The sequence below is a fragment of the Salvia hispanica genome, chromosome 6, assembly GCF_029641045.1.
Source record: "Salvia hispanica isolate PSC_SH4W2 chromosome 6, Shi_PSC_v1, whole genome shotgun sequence".
In the NCBI taxonomy this organism is placed as follows: Eukaryota; Viridiplantae; Streptophyta; class Magnoliopsida; order Lamiales; family Lamiaceae; genus Salvia; species Salvia hispanica.
Genome location: NC_142697.1, coordinates 14,074,898 through 14,090,147, shown reverse-complemented (window position 1 = coordinate 14,090,147; position 15,250 = coordinate 14,074,898). Strand labels below are relative to the sequence as shown.

Sequence of the window (15,250 nt, the reverse complement as noted above, 5' to 3'; positions counted from 1 at the left end):
AATTTCCTTAAACCAATGTGTTACTGTGTCATATAACAATTAAAAGTAATCCAGCTTATTATCCTACATATTTGAGCTATTTTCAAACAAAAATACCTAATATTTAGAATTACAAACATTAAATTTGAAAATTTGAGTCGCGATAACGTGGACTCTTGTCGTTTATGCGCATGTTTGATATGGATAAATACGAAATTTACATGTTTTAAAGAGTTAGACTTATGCTATTTTAAGTTCAATTAAATTTTTATTATTTTTAATCTGAGCATGAATTTGATAAATGACCTTACTTTAACCAATGAACCTAGTTCAAGTCCACTTCATTTTGTTAGTGGATCGGCCCATACCACTTTTGAGTGCGCTGGGATGGATAGACCCAGTCCAATTGACAATTATGCATATCTTATGCTAAGTTGTATAATACTCCCTCCATCCGCCATTAAATGTCTCATTTATCCTTTTTCGTTCGTCCACCACTAAATATTCTATTTCGCTTTTACTGTATTTGATAAGTGGATCCATTAACTCATTTCACTCTCATTTTACTATAAAATCAATATATAAAAATAGATCTCACATTTCACTAATTTTTCTACCTACTTTACTTCATAAAGTCAAATAATTTCTCAAAACTCATATCGATCAAATATGAGACATTTAATTGCGGACGGAGGGAGTATTACTAGTTCAAAATTTTGGAGTTGTTTGTAAGTTGTGCTCTTCAATATCTCTCTCTTTTAATTGTAATTACTCACATATGTAAATAATTTACTCCATGTACTTATTTTTGCAAGTCTTGAAGAGATTATGCCAAAAAAAAGCAGATGAATGATGAGGGAGAAGGAGATTATTCCAAAACATCTCACAACGATGATGAATGGTGAACAATGGAAACTTAATTATTAATGAGAAAGTCCAGCTTTGAGCTTATCAATGGTACCGTCGTCGGTGTTGAAGGAGGCGGCGAGGATGGGATCGTCGATGCCAGTGTTGAAGACGCTGGTGGGGATTGAAACCGTGCCTGCTGCGGCGCTGCCAAACGCAGAGAGCGCGATGGCCGGGGAAGTAGCATCGGCGTTGTACTGGTAGTGGACGAGGCCCTTGGGGAAGACGAACATGTCTCCTGCTTGGAGCGTTTGGTTGAAGAGATAGTTGGTGGTGTTGACGAAGCCTACCTGGAGAGAGCCGAGCACGAGGAACAGGAGCTCCGACCCCCGGGGGTGGGTGTGGAGCGGGTTGACAGCTCCTGGGGGGTAGTAGAGGGCGGCATAGGAGACGCTCTGCCCGTTGAGGGCGGGGAGCTCGGCCATGCTTGCTTTGAACACGGTGAAGTTGCTGGGGTTGGCCCCGATGAAGGCCCTCAGGCCGGTGTAGGTGAAGCTGTCTCCGGTTATGTTGGCCGAGCCTAACGGGAGGTCGAAATCGGTGAGGATGTCCGGGTCACCGGCGTGTGCCTTGTAGAGGCTGAGGAGGGCTAGGAGGGGAACGAGGAAGGAGACCAGGGACATTTTCTTGTTTATGGGAATGGTTGTTGGAGTTTAATTATGTATTTATATAGAGCATCATCAATACTTATTTGGATGGGGGTGAATTTATATGTATGACAAGATGATGGATCTGTACAAATTAATTTAAAGCATAGTTTGTTAATTTGTTGATGTTGTCAAAGTTGAATGACGATAATATCACAGGAAGTGATGACCTATCTTTTCTGTCTCTGGGCTGTCTGAATTCAATATAGTTTATCTCTTGATCAATGATTAATTTATCAAACTAACGACATGCAAATGGGCTGCTGCACCTTCAGTGATAGTATAATACAGTAGTTTAACAGGAACCACAAGTAGGGAGATGGTGGGATTGATCATGCCAAGATTAAATATGGAATCATCGAGTCGATTTAAAGTAGAACTCACTTTCCACTAACGTTGTTTATCTATTTTTCATTACATTTCTTAAAATCCAAGCCAAGTCAAAACGAGTCTCCTATAGTGGACAAATGGAGTGTTATTTAATATTTAATGCTCTTTCCGTCTCACAGGAATAGACCATATTTTCTTTTTAATCCATCTCATAAAAAAAGTCCATGTCCATTTTATGGATACACGGTTACTTTTTCTCGTTCTCTCTTACTTTACCTTCCACTACACATTAAAATCCATGTCAATCCTAAACGGTCTATTTCTATGGTACAAAGTGAACTCTACAGAAATCAGTCCAGCTTTTATCAGTTGACAAGCAGCCCAGGAACCATGTTGATGAAGAAATGAAGGCAGGTAGATGCAAACCTTCTGAAAAGGAAAAACAACAGAGCAATTGTTGTTGTGGAGCAGTTGATTGTAGAGATTTCTTCTTTTGCAAAACCCATCCACTAGGCTGCTCGATTGTTGATCAGGTGCCACCAGAGAGTTCCAGCACCTTCTTTGTCATGCCATTTTATGGTATGGACAATATCGACAACCACCACAGTTTGGGTATGGGTATGAGTATGGTAGGTCTCCAACACCCATTCATTTTCCAGTAGAAAAAAGCTAGTTATCGGCATCTCCAGTTTCAACAAATGCACAAATCTAGCACCTTTGAATATCACTTACAAATTAGATATCAAGATTTCAATTGTTTCTTACATAGACACACACCTCTACTCTGGATCCATTTTTTTTTTTTTTGTATCATGCTTCATTTCTTCAGGTTTAATAAAACACCATTCATGGAAACAAGACGTCACGGCTAAAACAAACTATGGGATAATATGATATGAAACACAAGCAAATTGGAGATAAAGGATTCAAGTTTAACTCAAAGAAACATAGTCAGATACAATCACATTGAAATAAGAATCTCTCATAAGTCAATGGACAATACCAACTAGTCGCGTCACTTTAGTACATAAGCCATAGCCTGAACAAGATCTATGTATGTTCTCATAGGGAAACAAACCAGGAGAATCGCTAGTCCGACGTCCAATTTCAGCTCTTGTCGGTGTCCTTCAATCAAAACACAAACAAGTAAAGTTTAGCTAGCACGTCCCTTATTAAATACTTCCTCCGTTCCATAGTAATAAAGTCATTTTGCCATTTTGGTACGTTCTATAGTAATAGAGTCATTTCTCTTTTTAGTAAAAGTCAACACATTTTATACACCTACTTCACTCTCTCTTAGGAGTATTTTTTTCTCTCTTCATATCTCTATCTTTTTCATTTTCCATTTTATTCTTTCTTTACTAACTTATCTAACATATTTTTTTTTAATCTCCATGCCGAAAAGAAACACCTCCATTACTATGGAACGGAGGGAGTATTTAATACTAGTAAAATGAGATTAAAGATCAAATGAAGCCACAATGGTTTTCATATTCAACTTCATTGATACAATGTGCCTATAATTCTTAGATTCAATCATTATTTGGTTTCATGTTTTAGAAAAATAGATCAGAACACAAATGTCAACATGACAACTGAATGTTCAATTACAGTGATCGAAAAAGTTTTTGGAATGTTGCTAACAGAGCAATCTAAGATGTAAATTATGTGTAGGGTTTAATGATACTCTTGTCAAGCAAATGAGGCTATAGTACTAATTAATCCAGGAAATTTTTTTGACAAATGAAGTAGTGCATTTTTAAAAATCAAAAGGAAACAAACATCATGAGAAAGACGAGCTATAAAAAAAATGACCTTATCGGATTTGTCCTTGTCAGGTTTTTCCAGATCCGCCTTCTTCTTGAGCTTCTCCAACCTTTCTCTCTCCATTTTCTTCAATCCAATTGAACATATACATAATCATAATTATGCAAATCCAACAGAGAGAGAGAGAGAGATAGGAAACCTGAATGTAAACGGTTTCCTTAGCGCGCTCTTCTTCGCTGAGGACACGGCCTTTACCATCGCTCAAGTAGCGGAGGCTGTAACTGGACGATCGGAAGTTCCCCTCCATCATCACTCGTAATCCAACACGCGAAGCGAGTGATCTCAATGCCATTGTTCTTGTTTTGTTGGGGTGAACGGAAATGATTAGGTGATTTGTTACAGATTCAATTAAGCCCTAACTACTCTATTTTATAGTAGTACTCTATCAATGCAATCACATGATGTGAACAGGAGTTTTAAGAGAAAATTGAGTTCGGAAAAGTTAATGCAGTCACATTTGGTGTGAGCACGAGTTTTAATATAATAGTGAATTGGAAAAGGTCGTAGAATATGAGATTTATTTTGTTATCCTAGTTTTATACTCCCTCCGCAAATAGAAGTCTCATTTTTCCATTTTAGTCCGTCCGCGTATAAGAGTCCCGGTTCACTTTTATCATAAATGGTAATATGGTCTCACCTTCCACTAACTCATCCACTCACATTTCATTTAAAACTAATATATACAAGTAGGACACATATTCTACTAACTTTTTTCCAACCACTTTTCTTAACATTTCTTAAAATTCGTGCCACCAAGAAATGTGACTCCTAATGGCGGACGGAGGGAGTAGCAGAATATGAGTGAAGTGAGTTAGTGAAATGTGAGATCTATTTATAGTAAAAGTGAAATTTGATTATTACAGAACGAAGAGAGTATCTGAAATCTTATGCTCGGTGTCTTGGGAAATTGATGGAGTACAAATTTTAGGAAATTGATTATCTTTGTTAAGAAACATGAGAGGAAAAGACTGGCGAAAGGTGAATTTGTAATTCATAATTTTTCTTTCTCTATAAATAGTGACCACATTTGTTATAGTTTTGCATATAAAAAAAGTTTCATCTTTTCTACTCCTATAATCCTTCTTGTTTGATAGAATTTCATATTATTTAGTTTCCTTTGTTGCTAACTATGGAAGACGATGAGAATAATATACTCTCCGATTCTCCAAATTTCTATCATTCCCAAAACTTCAACTCTTCCTAAAGTTTTAATCATTCTCAAGATAATTTCCCTAACTTTGATGATTTATCAAATTGTGATCAATTTCAAAGTTTATTTCAAAACCAACAATCAAGCTAAGACATATCAAAAATCAACATGGGTGCTTCAAACACTCCACATGGTTGGAGTGAGAAAGAAGATATGGCATTAATGTCTGCTTGGTGTTTCGTGAACACGAATACAATTATTGGCACCAACCAAACTAGTGCCCGTCTATTACAAAATGTTCTTGATCTATATGAGCAAACAAGAAAAGAAAATCCAAGAATGGACGAACAAAGAAGTTAGGAGTCATTGAGACAACTTTATAAATAACTCAATACAAATGTCTCAAAGTGGAATGGTGCATACAAACATGCACATGATCGAGCTACGAGTAACCAGTCTAAAGAGGACATTGAGAAAACCGCTCAATAGCTGTATGGTAAGAGCAAGTTTACTCACCAAAAGGTGTTTGAGGAGGTGATGAGTATGGCTGACAATTTCTGGCACGACACGATAACACGACACGAACACGCACGAAATTAATGGGTATGTGTCAAAGCTTACTGGGTTTGTATCCTTATCGTGTCGACACGATAACGACACAAAAACTTCGTGTCGTGTCGTGTCGTGTTCGTGTTACACGTTAAGAAATAATATTAATATATCATAATATCATTATTTTTTTATTTATTTTAAAATTTTAAAAATTTAAAATTTAAATTTAAAATTTAATATTAGAAATACTCCCTCTGTCCCACAAAGATAGTCCCACTTTGATTCAGCACGGGTTTTAAGAAATGTAATGAAAAGTGGGTTGAAAAAGTTGGTGGGATATGGGTCCTATTTTTAAAGTATTAGTTTTATAATAAAATGTGGGTAAGAATGAGTTAGTAGAATATGAGGTCCACCATAAAAAATGGTAAAAGTGAAATGGGACAAACTTTATGGGACGGACGGAAATGGGAAAATGGGACAATCTTTGTGGGACGGAGGGAGTAATATTAATATATTATAATAATATTATTATAGTGTCGTTATTGTGTCGTGTCATGTATGTGTTGTTATCGTGTCGTGTTGACCCGAAGTGATTCGTGTTGTTAATGAGTTCGTGTCGTGTTCGTGTCTGAGGGTAGCGGGTAGTGTTCGTGTTCGTGTTTGGAGTTTTCTTAACGGGCCATCTTCGTGTTTGTTGTTATCGTGTCGACACGATAACGACACAACACGCACAATTTGCCACCCCTGATGAGACACAATCCTAAGTGGGAGTTGAAATTGAATAGCACCAGTTCAACGCGTAGTTTCCAGCCAGATAAAAATAGTCTTGAAGAAAGTCACAAGAGCTCAAAAAAGTTGAGGACTAGTGATGAAGGAGGACCTCAAATCGACTCCACTCCTGAGACTGAGAGTCGTTCTTCAACATTCCAACGTCCTATTGTTAGTGATCAAGCTAAGGCTAAGGCCAAGGCTAAAAGAAAAGGCAAATAAGTTCCCACGCCATCATATACAATTCCTAATAATTTCAATATAGTACTGCGTGAAATGAGAGTTACACGTGAAAAGGAATGTGATATTCAGGAACGGAACATCAAGACAACTATCCTTACTCCGTTAATGGCTAGGAGAGACTTAACTCCAGAAGAACAACGATCGCTCATAACTCCAGAAGAAGAAGATCTGAAACGCAATATAATAGTAGCAGAACTGTTTGGGAACAACGATCGCCCTGATTTGTATGCACCTTAATGGGTGGATAGAGGTGGGCCAGCTAGCCCAAAACAATTAGCCCAAGAATTTAAAGCTGCTCCATATCGCCCATAATAACTTCAAAACAAGAAGATCTGAAACGCAATATAATAGTAGCAGAATTGTTTGGGAACAACGATCTCCCTGATTTGTATGCACCTTAATGGGTGGACAGAGGTGGGCCAGCTAGCCCAAAACAATTAGCCCAAGAATTTAAAGCTGCTCCATATCCAAAGACAGAGATCAATCTTTTAACCATTTGATTAAAGATGGACGAGACTCATGTCACTCGATCACACCCCCTTGAGATGGTGCTTTTAAGCGACAAGCAAACAGTATTATTTTAATATAAGGCGAAAGAATTGTTTGCTATATGCTCAACGCGTAGCCGCCGAATGACTTTTAAATTTGATGGATATGTGAGCAATGTGTGTGGATATTTTCTCAGCACATGATGACAATGCTAATAATTTATAAATTTGGGGGCTATTCTGCAAATAGGCGGATTTACCATTCTTCATATATCCAAAACAAATTAAAGAAGAAATTGCATCCCTTCCTTCGTCTCTGACGATCATCTTCCGCACTGAACAACCACACCCACGCAATCAAAGCTGATTCTAATCAACAATTATGTATCATCCGACAAGAGGTGGAGTTCGTGGCGGTCGTGATCGTAAGCTCTCTCTTCCTTCTCACACCCCCCAAATTTTAGGTTTTCCTGACTTTTAATTATAATTTATAATTCGTTGTTTGGTATTCCCCTACATATTTTCACCTGTTAGATCTGGAATTTTCTTACAAATTTAGGAAGGTTTCTTTTGCTTGTCAATTTTGCATTATTATTTAACCCTGTATCATAAAATTGCCAACATAATTCTGTATATCGGCAACATCTTATGTATAAAGAAGCTGAAATTTTCTTGTATATGAAAAGTATAATCAATTTTGGGGGCAACTTAGTTAGGTATGTGAGTTGTTTAATTTGTAAGTTTTATTGACTGACTTTTCCGGCCAATGGAACTGGATTAACTGTAACTATCTGTCTATGTTTTTTTGTTTTTTTTGAATTTATGGGTTTGGTACTTGCTCTGAATACTACTATGATCTTAGCTATTCGCAACGGCATTATTTAGGTTATTTTCTGTGTTTGCAACTTTATTTATTGGTTAGGAGAGATGAGAGATTTAGATTGTTTTGTAAGCTGAGATACTGAGAATGTTTTGCATACAGTACTAAACTACTAATCGACTCCTGAGTGGGTGGAGATATTAGTAGGATTGCTCCCTCCGTTCACAAAGAATAGTCCCATTTGTGAATGACATAGGTTTTAATGAGAAATTGGTAAAGTTGAGTGGGAGAAAAAGTAGGTAAAGTAAGAGAGATAGGGAGAAAAAGTGGGTAAAGTATGGGAGAGGTGAAAAAGTGAGCCAAGTATGATAGAGAAACTTTTACATTTTTAGAAATGAGACTACTTTTTTGGACATTCTAAAATGGCAAAAAATGAGACTATTTTTTGTGGATGGAGGGAGTATGTTTTAGGCTGATCATTACGATCTGAAATGATTTTAGGATCAGTATGGTTTAGTGTTTACTTACTACGTAGACTGCAGTATTATTATTCAAGTGCAGTTTTATCTACATCATCTTAGTTATCAGATGGAAAAGCATTGCAGAGTTGTGAACTGAAGTAGTATCAGTCTGATTTAATGTTGAGGCTAAAGACATCTGAACTGATGTTACTTTGATCTTGACATCTTGTTCCACGTACTTTCTGTTTCTAGTGTGTCTTTTGAGATTGTAGTAATCATTAATCACTGATAAATGATAATGGTATGTGATATCGTTCTTGTTGATACATGCAGAATTTACTTGGGATGAGGTGAAAGTTGATAAACATAGAGAAAATTATATTGGTCATAGTCTCAAGGCTCCTGTTGGTAGATGGCAGAAAGGTAACACTCTTCCCCTTCCCCTATTGCTCCATTCATCAGCAGCAACTAATGGAATCACATTTACTATGATAAAGTTGGATTAATGACGCTGAAAATACAATGCATTTATATACATGAAAAAAGTAGCTTTATTTACCTAATTTGTTGAGCTTGCATATTCATTATAGCATTATAGCCGCCCTAAAAAAATTAATACCATAGCCAATTGTTAATGTTGCTGATTTGTGGATTAGGAAGCTGTCAATTGTGGTTTTAATCAAATATGGAATTTGTAGCTGATCATATTCGTTGAACCCTCCTTAACATTAAGATTAATGCTGTACACGGCACTTCAGTGTCATTTGAGAGACTATCTATGTCATTATTTTGTCATCAACTTTTTACTGTTGGGTTAAGTAATACTCTAGTTGGACCTTGTGACTATAAAAACTGTTTCTATTAATATCCTTGCAGGGAAAGACCTCCACTGGTACACTCGTGATAAGAAATCTGATGGTGCTAATGCGGAGGCAATGAAAGAAGAGATTCGAAGAATAAAGGAGGAAGAAGAGCAAGCCATGAGGGAAGCTCTGGGATTAGCCCCAAAACGTTCTGGGAAATCCCAAGGTAATCGGCTAGATAAACATGAATTTGCTGAACTCGTGAAGCGTGGTTCTACAGCAGAAGACTTGGGCGCTGGACATGCAGAAGCAGCTCAAGTTCAAGGTCTTGGTTTTGCAAGGTATGATCTGAAAACTTGATATCAAATTTCCACTGAGGATACTAATTAAAACCGAAATGTCAATATTAGCCTTTTGTATTTTACTACACTATATATCCATTTTGCTTTCTGATTATGGTATCGTAATACCCTTTATTTGTTCTGTGGTCTTAGCAGGTTTTTATTGAAACCCACCTAGAATATGGTAAAAACTTAGGCAAAAGCAGATTATGAATGGATGTGTATTTGATGGATAAAATTTGTAGGACCATAACTCATTTTTAATGGAACCCATCTGCAGGGGAACATCAGGTCCTTCGGAAGAATCAAGCTTGCCATCCAGTTTGAAGTCTGTACCGGTTGAAAAGAAGTCTGAACCAGTTGAAAAGGCAAACATCCCTGTTCGAACCACATCTTCAAGGAATGAAGACACACAGTTGGAAGACGAATCCAGCAGAAAGAGAAGGAAGCATGAGGAGAAGAAACGCGATAAACATGAAAGGCGGGAGAAGAGACATTCACGTGATTCAGATGACAAGAGGAAGAGTAAGAAGCACAAAGAAAAGAAAAGATACGATTCAGATTGACTCAACGATAAGCAGGTGCTTGGTGCTACATTTGCCTTCAACGCCCATGTCGTTTATGCAAGTGATTTAGGACTAAACAATGTTTCCGAAGAGCTTGTTTGTTGAACTGTTAAATGAAATCTTATCAGGTATGGAAGTCTGATGTTTTAGCTAGGGGTGCTTAATGGTTTTCGCCTTTTCAGTGAGTTATCTGTATAATTGTTGACCAGTCAGTAAAATGTGGGACAAAAAACATTTATAATGACATTTTTGTTATTTTATAACTTCATTTTTTATTTATAATGACATTCTTGTTAAACTAAGCTTCATTAAAATATTTATAATGACATTCTTGTTATTTTCTCCTAAACTCCCCTTTTATATATATATTTTTATATATGTATAGATAGATAGATATTCTCTCAAACACTAACATATAAAAAAGGAGTTTTAGAAAAATATTAATTAAAATTATTTTAATTAATGAATTATGATGTGAAAGTTAAAAAGTTATTACCAATTAAATTTATAATAACTAGCGTTGAACTCAAATATACTAATCTCCTATAAAATTGACTCGTACAGTGATGGTTTTGCATAAATGAAATCATTAAATCCAGCTGAGAATTGAGTTTTACCATGCAAGAAAGCTCAAAGAATTGATGAAAATTCACGCTGAGGCTCTCTAACCATACATCAAACTCATTTTGTACTATAAAATATTGATACAATTAATATTTCTATGAGAGTAACATATTTAGCATATCTCAAATCAACAAATAGTGACATGAAAATGGAAAAGAAAGAATAGAGATGAGCGGTGATAGAGAAAAATAAAAGGACAGAGAGGAGACAAAAGATAAAAAAAATTGACAATTGCGAGTAAAAAATTGAAAAACTGACCTAAAATATTTTTCAAATACTTACTGTGTATTATTTTGAGTTTAGATGCCTAAAAGTCCAATATGCATTTTTGGATTAATGAAATTTTGAGTTTAGATGCCTAAAAAGTGCAAAAATGCAATTTTGGGATTAAATTTGAATTTCATTTTTCTATAAATGCGTCTATAAACCCTAGCCAGAATCTTAACCGCCTCCTCACATTTCTCTTTCTGGGTACCACCACAATTTTCTCCAAAAAATTAAGTTCCAACATAATCTATTAGAAGGAATAACATCGGGAAAGATTAGAGGCGCCGTGCATGTCCTAACTCCTAATGCATAAGGTAAATCTCAATTTTATATTCAATTTCCATTATAAAAAAGTAAAATCTCAATTTTATATCAGTTTCCTGTGCAAGATGTTATACTAAATCAATCGTCCTTTTCACAACTTTTTGAAACCTTCTGCCACACATATTTTTAGGAATTAGTTTGCATTTATTTATTGGAGTAAACCTATTGAATTTTTACATGAATTGAGACACGTTATTAACCGATGCTTTTCATGTAATTAAAACTTCAAACCGTGTGCTAATAATAGGCAACACATGAACTCAATAGAATTTTAAAATTAGTAAGCCTTCTACTATGAAAGCTGGATCGTGGAACAGATCATCAGTAGGTGACTCAGTCAAAACCTTATAGAAGTAAAATATTTTCACAATCTAGATAGACTTTGACTACCTATCGCAAAAGGTTGGAGTGTCAATCCAAAAGTCATATTTACCTTGAGAATGACTAGTGACACTAGTGTGGTGTAACATTGAAAGGATCTAAAGAATAGACACGTCTTTACTATTATCTACTGAAAGACGATGTCTTGGAGATTTAATATTTCTTAACAATTGTAATAATATTGGACATGCGTTATTAATCATATGTTGCTTTGACTTATTCGTAAGTGCGGGTTTTTCGCAACCCAAATATTCCTGATATCTTGGGTAGTAGTAGTAATTAATAACTAATACGATGTCAGTTTTATTATTACATTGAATCGTGTGCTTTCGCGATTTGACTATATTCCCAATAGGTGTTCGAGAAAAGTTCTATTATTCGGAAACCGGGTCTGTTTGGATTTAATCCAAGAATAATAGTAAAGCAAAGTGTATTATTTAATATACATCTCATACTAGACAAACTTTGGGAAAAAAATTAATTAATTTAAAGTCCATAGCAGACTATAAATTAATTGATGGATATCGAAAGTCTCAAACACGGGAACTAGTATATTAAAAAGGTTAATTCGGATTGCTTGTAATCACGGATTGAATGGGCGGTCAGTATTTCTTCTATAGTGACACAAGAAATATTTCATTGGCCTTATATTAAATTATGAATTATAATTTAATTAGTAAAGAAGGTCCAATAGGGGAGGCCCAATCCAAGCCCCATAGATACCTAAACTAGACATCACAAACTCTATAAATAGGGATGAAAGAGGTATGACATTCTACACTACACAAAACCCTAAACCTAGCCTCCAAACTAGCAAATTTTCGATCTCCTCACTAATAGGAGTTTTTGAAAATTGCAAGTGTGTACAATTGGTTTCTCTTGTTTTCTCCTTCAAGATCCTTATAATTTCTAATAGATTTCTCCCACAAGGAAGTTAGATCTAGAGTTCAGAGTTGGGTCATAGGTTAGAAGATCCTTGGTTTTGCAATAAAGCTTCAAGATCTACACATGGAGAAGTAACATGCCACTTTGATTCTTTGGAGAATCACACTTGTAAGATTCAATATCATAATTTAATATTAAATTACTAAATTATGTAATTATTTTTGCAATAGCATGTTTATACGTGTTGAAGCATGAAATTGAATTGATGCGCAATAGCATGTTTATATTGCACAACGAAAATTGCCCAAAGAGACTTAGGCAACTGGGCATAACACATAATAGATCGAACCATTTTCAAAAAAATGTCCGATTTCTTCTTTCTGCAACCCCATTTTGTTAAGGTCTGCCAGATGCAGTTATTTGGGATTCAATCCCAACTTCTGCCAAGTAGCCCCAAAATTCATCACTAAGGTATTCGCCTCCACGATCAGATCGTAAGAATTTTATAATCTCACTATGACACATCTCCACTACTGCTTTGAACTCTTTGAATTTCTTAAAGGATTTTGACTTGCGATGCATCAAATAGACTTTGGCTAACCTCGAATAATAATCAAATAGACTTTGACTTGCGATGCATCTCCACTACTACTTTGAGCTCTTTGAATTTCTCAAAGGATTTTGACTTGCGATGCATCAAATAGACTATGGCTAACCTCGAATAATCATCAATAAAGGTGATGAAGTATTGATATATATCTCTTGCTTGAGTTTGAAATGGACCACACACGTCTGAGTAATGAAATCTATTACCTTCTTGGCTCTATTACCTTTGATCTTAAAAGATCTTTTGCTCATGTCTTCCAAGCAGGATTCGCAAGGTAGAAAAGATTCTAAATTAAGTCCCTCAATTGAGCCAAGGCTCGCCAACTTTTGGATCTTTCTCAGATTGGCATGTCCAAGTTTTAGATGCCACAAGTACATCATTCACATCATGTGAAGAAGTTTTTCTCTTGCGAGAAACTAATATGTCATTCGACTCAACAAGATGATGTGTAGAGTGTATATATATAAGTTGTTTTCCATGGTACCACGAAAGATAAAATGTCTGTCTCTCTTTATAATGCATCATCGAAAGAAACAGAATATCCATGAAAAATAAGTTTAGAAACCGAAACCAGGTTCCTTCTAAACGAAGGTATCAATAAAATATTATTCAATACTAAAACTCTACTACTAGAAAAGCTAATATAAACAGCTCTCACTGCAATCGCTCCCACTTTAGTAGCATCCCCCAGATGGACAGTGATCTCGCCTTCACTTAGTTTTCTTGATTTAAAAAAAGAGTAGGATAAAAACACACATGATAAGTTACTCCTATATCCACTACCCATTGATGGGTAGAAATAGTTGCTAAGTGAGCTTAAAGAACGTGAACTTGGTATATGCCTGAATCACTTGGACGTTTTCCCTTTTTGGGGTAGTCAGGCTTCTGGTGTTCATTTTCACCACACTTGAAACATTCGTCAGTTTTCCTTACTCTAACCTTCTTCTTGCCATTCTTTGTCTTTAATCCCTTTGTGGCCTGCTCCGCTTTGCCGTTCCTTCTTGGTTTCTAGTGACCTTGAAAGTCGAGGCGTTGTCAACTAACATGGCTTGATTAGCTTGGACGTAAATGCCTTCAGCATTTGGAAGCTTAGTTAGAAGCTCAACCAAGGTGAATTTTTGCTTAGTCATTTCATAGTTGACTTTGAACAGCTGAAAGCTTGCATGAAGACTCTGGAGTATTATATCCACTTGAGATTCAAGATCAATTTATCCTCCCAAGACCTCAATTTGATTGAGGTGGCGCATCATTTCCAGAACATGGTCCCTTACGGGTGTGCCTTCCTTCAATAGTCTTATTCACGAGGCTTCTGATCGCTAGAGATCTAGCAGATCGGCTCTGAGTCCCAATGAGGGATTAAAGGTTCTCCGTGATATTATGAGTGAATTCATATGAATGATGCTAATGTTGAAGTACAATTGTCATAGACGCCAAAATGTAGTACTTCGCCATCTCATTTCCTTTTATCCACTTTCTATACATGGCCTTAACTTCTTCAGAAGCATCATCAACAAGTTTTCCGGACAATCAGTTTCAAGCACAAACTTATAATCATCGGTTATGAGAACAATGTCCTGATTACGTGTCTAGTTTACATAATTTGGCTCCTCGAATATTGAAACTTAACTATGGTCTTAGAATTTTATTGAGTGGCGTACGACCTTTCTTTAGAGGAGTATTTAAAGTAAGATAAAATTCTTGAGGACTAGAATTATGGTACTAACTTAGGAAATATTAGTCAATCATGTCATTCTTATGGTCTCTAGACTCTCTGTTGGTATTGTGACCAAGATTTTATTTTAAATCTAAATAATTCATGACATCATTTGGTACTTGTTTATTTAGCGTTTTAATAGTATATGCGATTCTTGAATGTTTTATGATTTTTATGTTCTTTTATCATATATAGTTGTGTGATGGATACTTTTTATTATTCTCAGTCAATATCAATTATGCCGCTCAATCCATGATCTGTAATCTTGAAAGTAAATAAACTCGAGGGCCGAATTATGTAGACTAGAAACGTAATTAGGACATTGTTCTCATAACCGATGATTATAAGTTTGTGCTTGAAACTGATTGTCCGGAAAACTTGCTGATGATGCTTTTGAAAAAGTTAAGGCCATGTATAGAAAGTGGATAAAAGGAAATGAGATGACGAAGTGCTACATTTTGGCGTCTATGACAATTGTACTTCAACATCAGCATCATTCCTATGAATTCACTCATAATATCATGGAGAACCTTTAATCCCTCATTGGGACTCAGAGTCGATCTGCTA

The 15,250-nt window shown here is 35.9% G+C and overlaps 3 protein-coding genes across 3 annotated transcripts; 1 reads left to right on the top strand and 2 right to left on the bottom strand.

The window, feature by feature from the left end:
• Window positions 1-829: 829 nt before the first annotated feature.
• LOC125206248 (germin-like protein 9-3) lies at window positions 830-1,565 on the bottom strand. The gene has a single exon (XM_048105530.2). It carries the CDS (start codon window positions 1,506-1,508, stop codon window positions 903-905), a length of 606 nt encoding a protein of 201 aa, XP_047961487.1. The 5' UTR covers window positions 1,509-1,565; the 3' UTR covers window positions 830-902.
• Window positions 1,566-2,773: 1,208 nt separating this feature from the next.
• LOC148923257 (uncharacterized) lies at window positions 2,774-4,054 on the bottom strand. Its single transcript, XM_089060574.1, has 3 exons — window positions 3,829-4,054; window positions 3,678-3,755; window positions 2,774-2,987 (listed from the first exon to the last, which is right to left on the bottom strand). The coding sequence occupies exons 1-3, from the start codon at window positions 3,979-3,981 to the stop codon at window positions 2,970-2,972; spliced, it is 249 nt and encodes an 82-aa protein (XP_088916700.1). The 5' UTR covers window positions 3,982-4,054; the 3' UTR covers window positions 2,774-2,969.
• Window positions 4,055-7,159: 3,105 nt separating this feature from the next.
• On the top strand, window positions 7,160-10,144 carry LOC125207874 (leukocyte immunoglobulin-like receptor family A protein). The gene is made up of 4 exons (XM_048107375.2): window positions 7,160-7,315; window positions 8,505-8,594; window positions 9,048-9,315; window positions 9,596-10,144. Exons 1-4 carry the CDS (start codon window positions 7,273-7,275, stop codon window positions 9,879-9,881), a joined length of 687 nt encoding a protein of 228 aa, XP_047963332.1. The 5' UTR covers window positions 7,160-7,272; the 3' UTR covers window positions 9,882-10,144.
• The last annotated feature ends 5,106 nt before the right edge of the window (window positions 10,145-15,250 follow it).

Excerpts from the sequence above, each read along its gene's own strand:
- LOC125206248 (XM_048105530.2), bottom strand. The coding sequence starts at position 1,508 with ATGTCCCTGGTCTCCTTCCTCGTTCCCCTCCTAGCCCTCCTCAGCCTC.
- LOC148923257 (XM_089060574.1), bottom strand. The coding sequence starts at position 3,981 with ATGGCATTGAGATCACTCGCTTCGCGTGTTGGATTACGAGTGATGATG. Across the intron at positions 3,756-3,828 it reads AGGAAACCGTTTACATTCAG|AAAATGGAGAGAGAAAGGTT; the intron begins GTTTCCTATCTC and ends ATTGGATTGAAG.
- LOC125207874 (XM_048107375.2), top strand. The coding sequence starts at position 7,273 with ATGTATCATCCGACAAGAGGTGGAGTTCGTGGCGGTCGTGATC. Across the intron at positions 7,316-8,504 it reads AGTTCGTGGCGGTCGTGATC|AATTTACTTGGGATGAGGTG; the intron begins GTAAGCTCTCTC and ends TGATACATGCAG. Across the intron at positions 8,595-9,047 it reads TGTTGGTAGATGGCAGAAAG|GGAAAGACCTCCACTGGTAC; the intron begins GTAACACTCTTC and ends ATATCCTTGCAG.